The sequence below is a fragment of the Gracilinanus agilis genome, chromosome 1, assembly GCF_016433145.1.
Source record: "Gracilinanus agilis isolate LMUSP501 chromosome 1, AgileGrace, whole genome shotgun sequence".
NCBI classification, from domain to species: Eukaryota; Metazoa; Chordata; class Mammalia; order Didelphimorphia; family Didelphidae; genus Gracilinanus; species Gracilinanus agilis.
The window spans coordinates 166,169,686-166,183,900 of record NC_058130.1 but is presented as its reverse complement, the minus strand read 5'-3'; the positions used below and the strand labels follow the sequence as shown (position 1 = coordinate 166,183,900).

The following is a 14,215-nucleotide window of genomic DNA, read 5'->3' as shown; positions in this document are numbered from 1 at the left end:
CATCCCAAAATCAACAGTGTGGCATAGCTAAAAAACCTAACTTAACATACTCTTAGATCACAAGTGTGTTCCAGTGTTCCAGAACACAAGGAAGTGTGATTGTCTCCTTGGGCTCTTCCTGTTTTAGCTAAATGTTTGTTGAACTGAGTATCATGTTCCTTCCTGGAGACCACATTTTAGGAAGGATCTTGGATAACCTGTATTGTCTAGACTCTAGAACAATGATGGCAAACCTATGACCTGTGCCAAAGATGGCATGCAGAACATTCTCCTCCCTCCTCATTAGAAAGCCAAGATGGATTTGGGTGGAGCTGCTTCTTTCCCCCCTCTCCACTGTGCCTGACTACATTTTTTCACTTTACCTGCCCCCTCCTCCCAGCAGCCCAATAGGAGCACATGGAGGGAAGGTGGGTGGCTCACAGGTGGCTGGGGCAGAGCAGAGCACTCCGGCCACTCTCTCTCGGGGTAAGGGGGGGGGGGGGCATGGCATAAAATCTTTAATAGGTTCAACATCAGTGGTCTAGACAGGATTGTGATTGACATGGTAAGGGGCTTTCTCCTAAAGTCATATGATTGCTTTATGGAATCAGTTATTTGACCTAAAGAAACCTAGTATTGATCATCTCCAAATACTTGGTCCCAAAAGATAAGGGAGGAAGTCATAGAATCAGATTTGAGTTTGATGTTAGTGAAACTTTCTAATAATCAAGAGTTAATTCCAAACTGAATGACTGCCTCATTAAGTATTGTGTTCCCTTCATTAGAAGTCATCCGACAAAGTCTGGATGATCACTTATAGATGATGTAATAGAGGGAATACTGTTAGGTACAGGTTAGATTAGATAGCCTGAGGTTTCTTCCAAGTTTGAGATTCTGTCAATCTGTGATTTCCTCTTTCTAATCAATGGCATACACATTCCTTCAGGCGAGAAACTGACATAATATTTGACTTCTCAAGATCCTCACATCCAGTCAGTGACCAAATCCTGGCTGTCCATATTGTGTAATGTTTCTCCAATCACCGCCTTCCATACCCATTATTGCCAGTCTAATTCTAGCATTTATTACTTCACCCATGGATTATTGCAACAGCATCTTAACTGGTTTCTTGACTTTGGTATTTCCCTTTCCAATTGATTTTACATATTTTCTTTCTTGATCTTCCTATAATATAGTCCTATGTAACTCACTTTTTCAGAAACCTTCAATGGTTACATATCACCCAAGAAATAAAGTACAAAATCTTGTTGGGGAATACAAAAGGTTAGAAAATATTGCAACAGGGGCAGGTGGTTACTTTACACAGTGGGCAGAGTGCCAGGCCTGGAGTTGGGAGGATCTGGGTTCAAATATGACCTCAGACTACCTAGTTGTGTGTCCCTGCTGAATCAGACACTGGAGTGCTTAGACATTGAAGAAGTGGCTGTCTATTGCATCCCCAGCCATCACCGATCACCTTGACTTTTGTCTTGCCTTGGATTTGATTCAGTGAGAGAGTGAGGCTGATGACTGTAATTCTGCGTCACTGAAATCCAATTTGTTATTGTAGGGAGTCAAAAGATATCACCAGTGATGTCATTTTGGTCCTCTTTGAATGCAAAGGACAACCACCAATCCTCCAGGGCTAAAGAACAAATCTACTTCCTCTCCTACATGACAATTCTTCAAATACTTGAACACAGTTACGTATCTTCCCCTGAGTTTTCTCTAGGCAAAATTTGCACAATTGCTTCACCATATACTTTATCAAATCAAGGTCCATGGCTGCTCTTCGGACACTCCAGCTTGTCATTTGCTTAAAACTGTGCCCAAAACTGAATGTTGTACCCTAGATGAAACTTAATAAGGACAGAGTACAGTAGTATCACCTCCCCGTGCTCTTCCTAAATGTAGCCAGAGATTGCATTAGGTATCTGGCTGTAACATCATACTGCTGACTCACATTGAGCTTGCAGTCCACCAAAATCCGAGATCCTTTTCAGAACAACTGCTGGTCTAGCCATGATTGAATAAATAACATTGATTGAATTAAACAAAGCAGTGTCACAGTTGGGGAAAGGAACATTTATTAAACACCTAAGTTAGCCCAGGTTTCTCATCAAAACTCTTTTCAAATATCTCATGTGATCCTTTGGAATGCCTATCTTCTAGAGTGGATAGAGGAAGTGCTGGGCCTGGAGTCAAGAAGTTTTGAATTTAAATGTTTTAGTATTTAGTATTTATAACTGACATTTAGCAGCTTATAATTTGATAAGCCACTTAACCTTTCTTCCTCATTTCCCTCAACTGTAGAATGAGGCTGATAAAATATAGCACTTACCTTCTAGAATTGTGATTCAAATGAGATAATATTTATAAAGTGATTGCACATAGATGCTAAATAAATGCTACTTATTGTTACTATTTTAAAATGAAAATGAAGATGTTTTTAAGATTGAGGGTACTCTGCAGTGACTGAAGCAGTGGAGAGGTCAGAGGACAAGTACTGAGAACAAGGCAACATATTTGGCTATTAGAGAGTCAATTTGGAGAAAGTTTCAGTAGGGTGATGGCAGAATCTAGATTAATAGGGTGAATGTGGAAGTATAAACTCGGGATATGTGATTTATTGGGGATAATTAGAAGGCGTAGAAAAACATTGCTTCCTGGGAAGAAGTGGGAATTCGAATGACGGAGAATGGTGTAAGGGCTGTTACCCGACCTGGTCAAAAGGCAAATTAGCGATTTCCCCAAGAACAGCTAGGCCTGAAAACGCAGGACTACACTTCCCAGCAAGCCCTGAAACAGTAGTGAGCTCCTGAAGCATGCTGTGCCGCGTGGCCCGGGAAAGGGAGGGAGGTCAGGGACCGAGGTTCTTTACTTCAAACTGCACAAGGGAAGTAGTAGTGTGTTAGGGGGACCTTCCGGGGGGCCCGACAACGTCATCCTAGCACATACTTTAATGGTTTCCTATCCCTTTCCTTGAGGAGGAACTACCACCATTCCTTCCTCAAGTTTCCCGCGGTCTTCGCCCTTTCTTCAACAGCCAATCACAGCTACGGACTATAACTGATTGACCTATCCAAGGCTACTGTGGAGCTTGTGTGGGCGGGGAGAGAATTCCCCTCTTCACCCTGCGTGTGGAGTACGCAAGTGGGCTGGCACAAAGCTCAGGTTTGCGCATGTGTGAACTTCCTTCCCGCGGGTCCCTGCTTGAGCGCAGATCTCACAGTTGTCCCTGAGCCGTCTCCTCGGATCGGTATTCGTCTTACTATCCCGGGCGGACGTGAACTCTGAAGAAGCCTTGAGACATCCCCAGGCGGTAGCCGGGGCAGAATGTCTCCAGGCTCCGCCGCGCCACTGGAGCATCCCGGCTGCCTGGGCCTTTGGAAAGCGGAAAACGATCGTCTGGTCCGGCAGTGGAGGGTAAAGTTCTGTTTCTACAATTCCCTACTCTATCCACTGAGACACCCCACCTCCCTGCCCATAGTAGCCCCACTTCTGAGACTCCCTAACTGGTATTTCCCCTCATTGACAACCTCCCTTGCATTGAAAACTGCCTGCCCAACTTCCTCCCACTAGTAGCTCCTCTCCACTAACAGCTTCCGTTCCCTGACAACTCATCCCATTGACAGCACTTCTCCAAAGCTCCCCTTACTAATAGTTCCCCTCCAATAGCTCCCCTATAATAGTTTCCCCAATGACAGCTCCCCTTCCTCTGTCAACTCCACCCCACCACAGAGAGCTCCCTCTCCAACCACCATTCCCCACCCCTACTGTTCCCCTTTACTGACAGCTTGCCCCCCCCTACCCCATGACAGCTCTCCCCACTGAATTCCTCGAACTGGCAGATTTCCTTCACTGACAACTTCCTCTGTATTGAAAACTCCATCTCCCACAACTCCCCTCCCCCCAACAACTCCCCCCCCCCATACCTTAGAGTCTTCCTTCTGACAGCCCCATTGAGTAGTCTGTGCCTTTCATTGGTCTCCTTACTAATGACTGCTGTGAGTCCTTCACTGACCCAGTTACCAGACCACTTAAGACCCATTCCAACTGAGAGATCCTGCCATTGAATCTTCTTTTGATTTCCCCCATGAATCCTTCCTCTATTTTCCCCAGTGAAATAGCAGCCTTAACAGTTTCTAGGCCCTAGACCCATCTCAGGCCTCAGTCTCTGTCTTCTCTTTTTCACAGGGTCTTAGGGACCATGGGGCGGTGGGAGTACTTCCAGTGACAGCTTTCTATGTTTAGCAGGTAGTGGTTCAGGATTCTGGACAACTTCTGAAGCAGCAGGCTGTTCTTCACGTCCTTGAGGAATTCAGGGGGCTCCTCCACAAGCTACAGGGTATGATAGGAGTAGGGATGGGATAAAAATGGGGAAGCAGGGGATTAAGGATGAGAGATCTTGGTCTCTAGGACTCCTAAGAACTGTCTCTTTTTAGAAACAGAATAAGAAAGTCTAGTTTCTGAATTCCCTGATTGAACTTGTTCAAGAACAGTTTTGTACAATAAGAGGGGTTTCTCTCAGTTGGGGTGGGTAGCTCATTTGGAGGAGAACAAGTTTCCAGAGATAAGGCACAACCTAGGCCCTAGGTCTTTTAAGTGGAGATGGCAGAAATTCACTTATTTAGAAGGGGGAGTTTCCTGACTTTGACTGGGGAAAGGCAGGGGATAAAGTCTGATTGGAAAAGCAAATTAGTGATTCCTAATGTATGATATCAGGGCTCCCCTCAGCTCTCTCTGTCCTTCCTCTGGAGCTTACTGTCCTGGGTAATACCCTGACCCTGGGGGTTGGCCTGGTCCAGGGATTCACGAAGGATCATGTTCTGAACATCCAGCAGGGCCTGGAAAGAGGTGAGCACCATATACTGATTCTTTCCCCAATTGATCCACTATCCTGACAACCACCACCACCACCAAGCAACCCATCCTTTCTCTTCCCTGGAACTTCCCAGCTCCCAAATACATGTACTTCACAATAACCTCTCCTTAAACATTGGCTAGATTTTCAACCATTCCCTGAGTCTCTCCCCCCAATTATAGAAGTCTTTGGGACAACAACCTATGATTTTTATCAATAGACCAGTTTCTGTGCTCCTCTTTGAGGCTAGACCCTCCTGTGGGGCAGGTTGGAGAGAACAGTGAGGAAGCAAAAGTCACAATTTCTCTGTGAAAGGGGTGGAGTAACATGAAGAAGGATTATATAAACTGTTTTGCCCTCTAAATGCTTTCACTAACCATGTCTATGGTACCACAGTGCTGAATGCCCAGGGCATGCCACTACCCAAGTCAGGAGACTTATGGGAGGCCATCTTTCAAAGCTCCTTCATACCTTCTGAGATGCTACCCCCTCTACACCACTTGGTGGGCCTACAGGGGGCCTTATGGCTGACAGATAACCGTCCTGGAGACCTCATCATACTCTTGCATACTGTGATGAGTAGCCAGGTGAGAAGTAGGGGCAGTATGTATCCAGGGCTCTTTTCCCCAATCCTGTTCCCCTCCATAAATTCTCCCCTTCTCCATTCTGACCACTTCCCCACTTTGTTGACCTCTTGAATCAACCTTACCCAATCTGGGATGCTAATATTTGGGGAGGAGGCCGGGATGTAAGAACTTTGGGCTCTGGCTGGAGTGAAACTGGGTCATTGAGAGGAGAGCTCCCACTGTGGCTCAGTAGTAGAGGTTCCTTAGGGGAGCTGATGGTTGGACTTCTGGACCTTTTGAAGTATCTGACCCCTGATTCTCACTAAACAAGTGTAAAGAAAGTGGTGCTAATCTCCCTGGATTTACTGAAGACCTGTTGTCACTGCTACATGTGTGGGACCCCCCCTTTGAAGAGCCAGATGCTCCACTGGCCCTACAGGATGCCAAGAGTCTGAAGGATGTCCTTCTTACCACAGCTGCATTCCACCAAGGTGGGCAGAGGTTTGTCCCCTTATACTCAACCCTAAGATATGAGGGAAAATGGGTTACTTATTCTCTTAGCCTGAGAGAGTTCCTCTTGTAAAGCATGTCTCTCTTCTCTTGCCTAGCACATACCCCTAACCTATGTGGTCAGTGGAATTGGGGAAAATCTATGACTCTTCTGCTCATAACCTCCCCGTTTTTTCATTTCCCTTTCCTGGAAGAACAAATTTTTTTTTGGCAGAGAATATCTTTCTAATCTCCCTTGAAACCTCAAAATTCATTCCACTTCCCATCCGAAAGTCTAGCCCCTCTCAAAAGATCTCCCTCCTGATATGTTACAGGTCTTCATGAGCTTCATATGGGGAACTTGTCATTAGCCTTAAGCAGCTTGCAGAAAGCAGCATTCAGCCTGTGCCCCCGCCCTGTGCTGGTCCAAGTCCACACAGCTCTGGGAGCCTGCCTTCGGAAAATGGTAATGAGAAATTGGGAAAGGCCCTTAGTTTTGGGGAAAAGTGGCTCAGTGTCATATGGCACTGGTCACATCAGACTAATTCCATTTCCTATTAGACTGAGTAATTATGCAAATATACTTAGCTTTTTTTTTTTTTTAAAACTATTGCCTTCCATCTTAGAATCAATACTTAGTATTGGCTCCAAGGCAAAAGAGAGGTAAGAACTAGGCAGTGGGGTGGTTAAATGACTTTCCCTGGGTCACACAAGTAGGAAGTGCCTGAGATTAGATTTGAACACAGGATCTCCTATCTCTACACCTGCCTCTTTATCCACTGAGCCACCTAGTTGCCCCACTATCCTTAGATTTTGAAAAAAATCTGTTGTTTTTGGAAAAGATACAGCAATATAGCCTAGGTGGCAGATGAATTCAGTTCAGTTGAATGACCAGATCTCAAGAAGAATAATTAATGATTTAAGGTTTAAATATGGAATGGCCCACAAGGGTTTGTTCTCAGTCCTAAACTCTTTGACGGTTTTTTTGTCATAATAACCTGGATAAAGATGTGGGTGTGGCACACATCAAATTTGCAGATGAAACAGAACTGGAAGGGATAGATAACTACCACACTGTGAAACAGTCAAGATTCAACAAAATCCAGATAGGCTAGAGCCAGATTTAGCAAAGTGAAATATAATCCTTACAGAGTTGAGGTTTGACACTGGGGTCTAAAGAAACATGTCCAAGAGTACAAGATAGGGAAGTTGTGACTGGACAATGGTTTGAAAAGGACCTGGAGGGACAGCTGGGTGGCTCAGTGGATTGAGAGCCAGGCCTGGAGACAAGAGGTCCTAGGTTCAAATGTGGCCTCAGGCACTTCCTAGCTGTGTGACCCTGGGCAAGTCACTTAACCCCCATTGCCTAGCCCTTACTGCTCTTCTGCCTTGGATCAGTACACAGTATTGATTCTAAGATAGAAGGTAAGGGTTTAAAAAAACAAAGGACCTACGCTATTTAATGGGCCTTTCCAGTTACTTTGTTGTATCCCTTAACACTCTTTCCCTTGCAGGTAAATTGTCTTAGCTCTTTCTCATACACAACACTGCAGTCTCTGCTTTGGCAGAGATGGTCCCCTCTGTCTGCAGTGCACTCCCTCTTCACCTTCATGTTGTATACTCTTGTGAGCTTCCTTCTAAACACTGCACCAGTGCCCTCTCCTATTTCATATACATTTTATACATGTATGAATACTTGTTTAAAAAAATACTCTCACACATTATCTTCACAACAACCCTGTGAGGTAGATGCTAGTATTATCTATTTTACTGAAGAAGAAACTGAGGCAGAGAGAGGTTAGATAACTTGCCCACACTCACACAGACAGTAAGTGACTTGGCAGGACTTGAACTCACCTTCTTAGCTTCAGTCCCAACACTCTAGCTGAACTCTAACTGAAACACCTACATATAGTCATATCCCACCCAGTAGAAAATAAATTCTATTATTTTATATAAAATATGTTACATTTATATAGTAAATTCCATTATTATATAAATTCCATTAAGAGCAAGGACTTATTTTTATCGGTCCATAACACCCAGCACATTGCCTTGCACATAATGGGTGTTTAATAAATGTTTATTGAATTATTGACCCAGTACAACTCAACAGTGTGATATGACCTCTTAGAGTGGACACCAGTGTTAGAGCTCAGTAAGAGATGAATGGTGACCAGGCCTTGGGAGGCAATGCTGCCTTCCTGTTCCTAGACCTTCAGACCACATTTGGGGTACCCTGTGCAATTCTGAGGGACACATTTTAGGAAGGACTGGAAGATCTCCAGAGGAGGGCAACAAGGGTGGGAGAGAGCTTTGATTTCAGGATATCTAAACAGAGGTGAAGGATCTGAGGATGTGTAGCCCGAGGAGAGAGGACCTCATGCATGACATGATGACTGCCTTCATGTATTTGAAGAACTGTCGTTTAGAAGAGGAAATAGTTATTCTTTAACTCCTGGAAGGCAAAACTAGAAATACTGGGTGAAAGCTGCAGAAGCAGATTTAGGCTTAAATGGAAGAAAAGGCATCCTTCCAATTATAGAGGTCCAAAAGTGGATGGGGTGCTTCAGGAGGTACTGAGCCCCCATCCCTGGAAGTGTTCAAGCTAAAGCTGGATGATCCTATGTTGGGGATGTAGTCAAGATCCTTGTTCAGATTTGGGTGGGTGGACTAGTGGCCTCTGAGGTTATTTTCTGCTGAGATTATACAGGGACTCATATGCTTAGTTGTGAGGGGACCACAAGGTTGGGAGGCTTTCTGTGTGGGCTAGGATTCCTGGGAGAGGGGATTCAGAAAGGAATCTGGAATCCTGTTTTCATGTCTTTTTCCCCATTTTCATCTTTCTCTGTCCTAGGGCCATCCGCAGAGGGCACTCCTGCATCTTCTGGAAGCCTTGAAGGCAGGCCTAGCCCCAGGGCCCCCTCTCCTAGAGGCTGCCCGACTATATCGGCAGCTTGGCCACACCACAGCTGAGCTGGACAGCTTGAAGCTCCTGGTGGAGGTGAGCACCTGGGCTTGTGGGTCCAGGCTGCTGCTGTGGAGCTGGGCTTTCTCTTTGCTCCACATAACCTGGACAGTCTCTCTCCATCTGCTCTGATCAGATGGTCTGGAGTTTGGGTGCTGGAGGGAGGCAGGGCTTTAGAAGGAACAGGGAGGCCTCTGGCTCCAAAGGTTGGCAGGGGGTGACATCTTCAGGAATAAGACAGGAATGCAGCCCCATTCTATGGCCCCTTTTCTACCATCTGCTGTTTCCCGCAGGCTTTGAGCATCCCCCACAGCTCCAGACCACCCTTGTTCCCTCTTGGAGTAGAATTGCTCATCACTGCCCTCCGTCCTGAGTCCTCCCTTTACTGTGGGACCCAGAGCCAGGCCAAGCACCTGCTGGCCAGCAGGTGTCTCCAGACTGGCAGGTATTGGTTTCTCCCTCTCCTCACCAGCTCCAGCTATAGCATAGTAGACTATCAGAGCTAAAAGTAGTCATTGAGCGTTTGTGTAGTGGTAACTACAGGGCATCTCAGCACTAGGTGGGGGGAATACAAAGTTCAAAGAGAATTCAGAGCTTTCTAGGCTATGACTTTCATTCTACACATGGGGAAAAAAGTGTTATAATGAGAATATCTCTTCCAGGTCAAATAGCAAGTTAGTGGTGGAACAGGGGCAACAACCCAAGTCTTTTGTCTAGTTCTTCTTCGAGGGTTTTTATTTCTATGATAGGCTGCCTCTCTCCTGACCTCTTTCCACTTTGCCTCCGATGTCTTCTCTTCCCCCCCTTTTTTTAAAATTTTAATTTAAAAAAATTATTAATTATTAATCATTTGTTTATTTAATGTTTATTATTATTTTTATAATATATTATGTTTATTATAATATATAGTATATAATAATATGTAATGCTTATTATTATATAATATATGATATATATAATATAAATTATGTAAATTAATGTTTAAATAAAACCCTTACTTTCTGTCTTGATATCAGTTTTGTTTTTTTTAACTCTTTCCTTCTATCTTAGAATCAATACTGTATATGGATTCCAAGGCAGAAGAGTGGTAAGGGCTAGGCAATGAGGGAGTGTGCCCAGGGTCACATAGCTAGGAAAGGTCTAAGGCCAAATTTTAACCCCAAATTTATTGTCTCTAGGCCTGGCTTTCAAATCACTGTGACACCTAGCTGCCCCTCTTAGTATCAATTCTAAGACAGAAGATTGGTAAGGGCTAGGCAATGAGGGTTAAGTGATTTGCCCAGGATCACACAGCTAGGAAGAGTCTTAGGCCAGATTTGGACCCAGATTCTCCTGAATCCAGGCCTGGCTGAGCCACCTAGCCATCCCCAAAGTCTTCCACCTGCCATTTCATCAGCCCACCCCAGCTCTGCCTTCTGTCTTTATTCTCCTGTGATCCCAGGGCCAGTCCTCTAATCTGAGGAGACTAAAGAAAGAAACCACATCCACCTCAGTTTGCTTTCTACATAATCTATAGAAACTGAGGGGCCTCTCTAACCCTGGGTGGCACAGTGGAGAGAGTGTTAGGTCTAGAGTCAGGAAGACCTGAGTTCAAACCCAGCCTTAGACTCCAGCTGTGTGGGCAAATCGATTAACCTCTGTCTGCTTCAGTTTCCTCAGCTGTTAAATGGGTAATAGCACCTACCTTTTGGGTAAGGATTTAATGAGATAGTATTCCCAAGTATTTAGCGTAGTCCCTGGCACATAGAAGGCACTTAAAAACTGCTTGTTTCCTTCCCTTTTCTCCCCACTCCCCTCATTTTGCTTCTCTTGCCAACTATTGAACAATTAAATGCCAAGAAACAAAAAGTGAACAACCCTTTCCCCAGTATAGGGCAGTGACTCAGAAATGGTATTTGGGGAAGAAAGAAGGGAAGTCATAGTCCTGAAAAATCCATATTTGGGATCATAGTAGTCACTGGGACATTGTCATTAGAATTTTTGCCTGGGAAGGGGCGCAGTGGGAGGGAAGGAGTTGGGGAGAAGGTCATCTGTGTTTTGGATCCTTAGGGGAGAGGAAGCTGTGGAACAATACCTTGACCTGCTGGCCCTGCTGCTGGATGGATCCGTGTTACAGGTGTGTGTGGTGGGCAGGGTTGGGAAGGGATGGAGGTGGGCTATATGCTGGTTTTCAATCTGAATCATAGCAGGATTGCTCCGTCTTCCTCTCTTGAGGTTTGCATGACCTACCCACCAGCTAGTCTGCTATGTGCATTGCAGTATGCTGGGGTCTGGGGATACAAATAATCAATAAATATTTATTAAGGGATAGCTAAGTAGCACAGTAGCCACAGGACACAGTGGACTCCTCCCTGAGTCAGGAGGACCTGAGTTCAAGTCTTGCCTCAGACACTTTCTAGCTGTGTGATCTTGAGTAAGTCACTTAACCCTGTTTGTCTAGCCTTTGCCCTTCTGTCTTAGAGAATTGATACTAAGAAAGTAAGGGTTAAAAAATTTTTTTAAGCAGCTATTATGTGCCAGCCCTATGCTAAATACTGGATGTGCTAAGCACTACAATGAATTAAGCAATCCCTTCTTGAAGTCTGGGAAAACTTCCTGGAGTAGTGAGTAGAACTTAGAAGGACGGATCCATCAAAGGTCCCAAAGGGAGCAATTGCTCTCCAGACCCTCATTCCTCAGGGGCTACAAGGCCTGTGTGAGAGGAGAGAGGATGTGGATGATGGCAGGTGGTGGTGGGTATCTCTTCAGGGCATGAAGTGTTCTGTGACTCTGCCTGGTGGTTCTCCAGCCTCTCGCGTACCGGACATCTTCTTGGAGACAGCAACAGCGCTGATTCTTGTGGCCAGATTCCAAGATTCACTGACTGTGTGTGAAGAGCTGCTCAGCCGGATATCGCTTTTGGTCCCTCAGAAACTGTGGCTGGGTCAGGGGGAACCTAGCCTCTGGCCTTCTCTATCCCCTGTCTCCCCTCTCCCAGACGACCCCTCAGAGCCTCTGTTCTACCTATTGTGGGCCTCAGCTGCCCACCTGCTTCAAGGGCAGGCCCATTCTGGCCTGGGGGCCCGGAGGGAAGCACTGGAGGAGTTTAGCAGGTGAGGGGGAGAATACATTAGATGGTGGAGGGGGAGTGACTTGACTAACATGGGATTCTTGGGACTCTGGGTAGAGGGCTATACCCCATGTGTTGTCTACTTCTTAGAGCAGGGGTTCTGAACCCATGTTCACTGATTTTGGGGGATCTATAAATTTGAGTGGAGAAAAAACCCACATCTTTATTTTCATTGAAATAGCCTCTCATTGAAAATGAGCATTTCCTTCAATTAAAAACATTATTCTGGGGGCAATGAGGTGGCTCAGTGGCTTGAGAGCCAAGCCTAGAGGGTTCAAATCTGGCCTCAGACACTTCCTAGCTTTGTGACTCTGGGCAAGTCACTTAACCCTCCCCCCTTAGCCCCCCACCCCCTTGCTTAACCCTTACTGTTCTTCTGCCTTGGAACCAATACACAGTATTGATTCTAAGCAGAAGGTTCAAAAGAAAATTATTCTGAGATTCCCCAGTCTTTGCTGGCCTTTCACAGGGGTCCATGACACAAAACAGGTTAAGAATCTCTGCCTTAGTTAGACACACACATCATCTCCTCATTTCTAGGTGCCTTGAGTTACTCTTCCGGGTACAGCCTGTGGCCAGAGTTGTGGATAAAGGTGCAGACAGAGATGTAGACCAGGGTTTGAGTAGAGGTGAGAGCCAGCTTCTGGGTCTTGCCTCCTTTCCCACCCCCTCTGAGTCCCCTCCAAGGGCACTTCCATTCCTATTATGGGGCTGGATGGGGTGTCCTGGAAAAAGGCTTTCCTAGGAGAGACGTTGATGAGCATGGACTCTAGAGAGGCAGGGATGGATGCTGGGCTCCCCTGGGAGCATCTGGCTAGGAGGCAAGTGGCTAATTTAGTTTTGGGGGGGGGGCTAGATGTTATTATCTCTAGTGCTGAAGATGAGCTTCCTTCAAAGATCTGCCCACCTATAAGAGTTCTTCAGAAGCTGAAAGTGGTGGCGTTAATTAGCCGGGGGCTGGAGTGGGTAGCAGAAGGCCGAGATGCCCGGGCTCTACAGGATTTCCTCCTTGGTGTGCAGCTTTGCCCAGGTATGGATGGATGGTATGAAGATGTCCTATTGGTACGTTGGAGGCATGTTCTTAATGCCGCATTGAGAAATTTATGCATATATCAGTATGCTGGCATATGTAATGTATATTCATGTGTGCAGGGGTCATGGACTATGCCTACATGTGCATTGCAGGTTTGATCTCATGTATGTGTGTGGGGATGTTTCTTTTTTGTCAGCTTGAGTATAGGACTAGTGAGCCCTTATACCATCTGTTGTGGGCAGGCTGATAGACTTCTGAAGGGTTCTCTGGTATGTAACAGGGGAAGTCACCTGTGAGGACCCTTTAAAGCTAATGAAAATTGGGGTGGGGGACCCCAATGGGTGATACAGGTGACCGGAGAGCTTCCTTACATCTGCTGCACATCCTTTGGAGGCTAGAGCGGAGGGAAGAGGCCACTGCAATTTGTCAGAGGCTAGAAGCTGAGGCTGACCAATGCCAGGATAACTCTGAGGGGTAAGACTGAAGGCCAGGAGGTGGGCTGGTGAGGGTGGGCTGAGAGGGGACCCTTTTGTTTTTGTTTCTCCCTTATATTTCTCTCTTTCTCTCCAGTCTTCTTCCCCTATACTTAGAGTCCTATGTGAACCGGATTCCCATCAGTGAGCAGGAGTCTCTCTTGCAAGAGCTTCGGAAATCACTGCAGAGGTCTACTTGCCCTTAGTGGACATTCGATCCTGACTTCACAGGGATCTTCTTTGTTTGGCCTCTCTCCTAATTCAGCCCAGGAGAGTGGCTAAGCCTAGAGTGGGGACTTCATTAATGCTGGGGAAAGCCATGGGTTATTTCTTCTTCACTCAAAAGTAGAGGGAAGTATAGGAATAATCAGGAATTGCTCTGTCTCTTTCCCATCTATTCAGTTGACAGTCTCCCTATTAGTGTATTTTTTTGGCACCTATTAGCCCATTCTTTTTTTCCAGTAAAATCTTCCATTGGTCTGTCTGCCTGTGCTATTTATCTTGTGCTGGAAGTGCTGGTCTCTGACTACATCCCTTTATCTGATACATTCTAGTGACATTGGGAGAATAGTCCCCTACACTCAATGTGATTCACTCTTGGAAGTGAAGATTCCTGTCCTTACCTGATTTCTTCCTTCACTTAGCTCTTGAGAAAAACACCCCTTAGCATTTGTTTTGGTGGTGATCAGTCATTCAATAAAGAAACATTCAGTGAATAAGTATATGCCTGGTGC

At 45.6% G+C, this 14,215-nt stretch overlaps 1 protein-coding gene across 1 annotated transcript; it reads left to right on the top strand.

Moving 5' to 3' along the window:
• Positions 1–3,315: 3,315 nt before the first annotated feature.
• On the top strand, positions 3,316–14,174 carry FANCG (FA complementation group G). Its single transcript, XM_044657272.1, has 14 exons — positions 3,316–3,405; positions 4,234–4,327; positions 4,705–4,836; positions 5,240–5,430; positions 5,741–5,900; positions 6,234–6,364; positions 8,756–8,902; positions 9,160–9,311; positions 10,916–10,982; positions 11,615–11,958; positions 12,516–12,604; positions 12,832–13,005; positions 13,359–13,482; positions 13,579–14,174. The coding sequence occupies exons 1-14, from the start codon at positions 3,316–3,318 to the stop codon at positions 13,685–13,687; spliced, it is 2,004 nt and encodes a 667-aa protein (XP_044513207.1). The 3' UTR covers positions 13,688–14,174.
• The last annotated feature ends 41 nt before the right edge of the window (positions 14,175–14,215 follow it).

What these genes read in the sequence shown, in the direction of transcription:
- FANCG (XM_044657272.1), top strand. Translation starts at nt 3,316, where the DNA reads ATGTCTCCAGGCTCCGCCGCGCCACTGGAGCATCCCGGCTGCCTGGGC. An exon ending in GCACTGGAGGAGTTTAGCAG is followed by an intron (nt 11,959 to 12,515) that starts GTGAGGGGGAGA and finishes CCTCATTTCTAG; the next exon opens with GTGCCTTGAGTTACTCTTCC. An exon ending in TGCCAGGATAACTCTGAGGG is followed by an intron (nt 13,483 to 13,578) that starts GTAAGACTGAAG and finishes CTTTCTCTCCAG; the next exon opens with TCTTCTTCCCCTATACTTAG.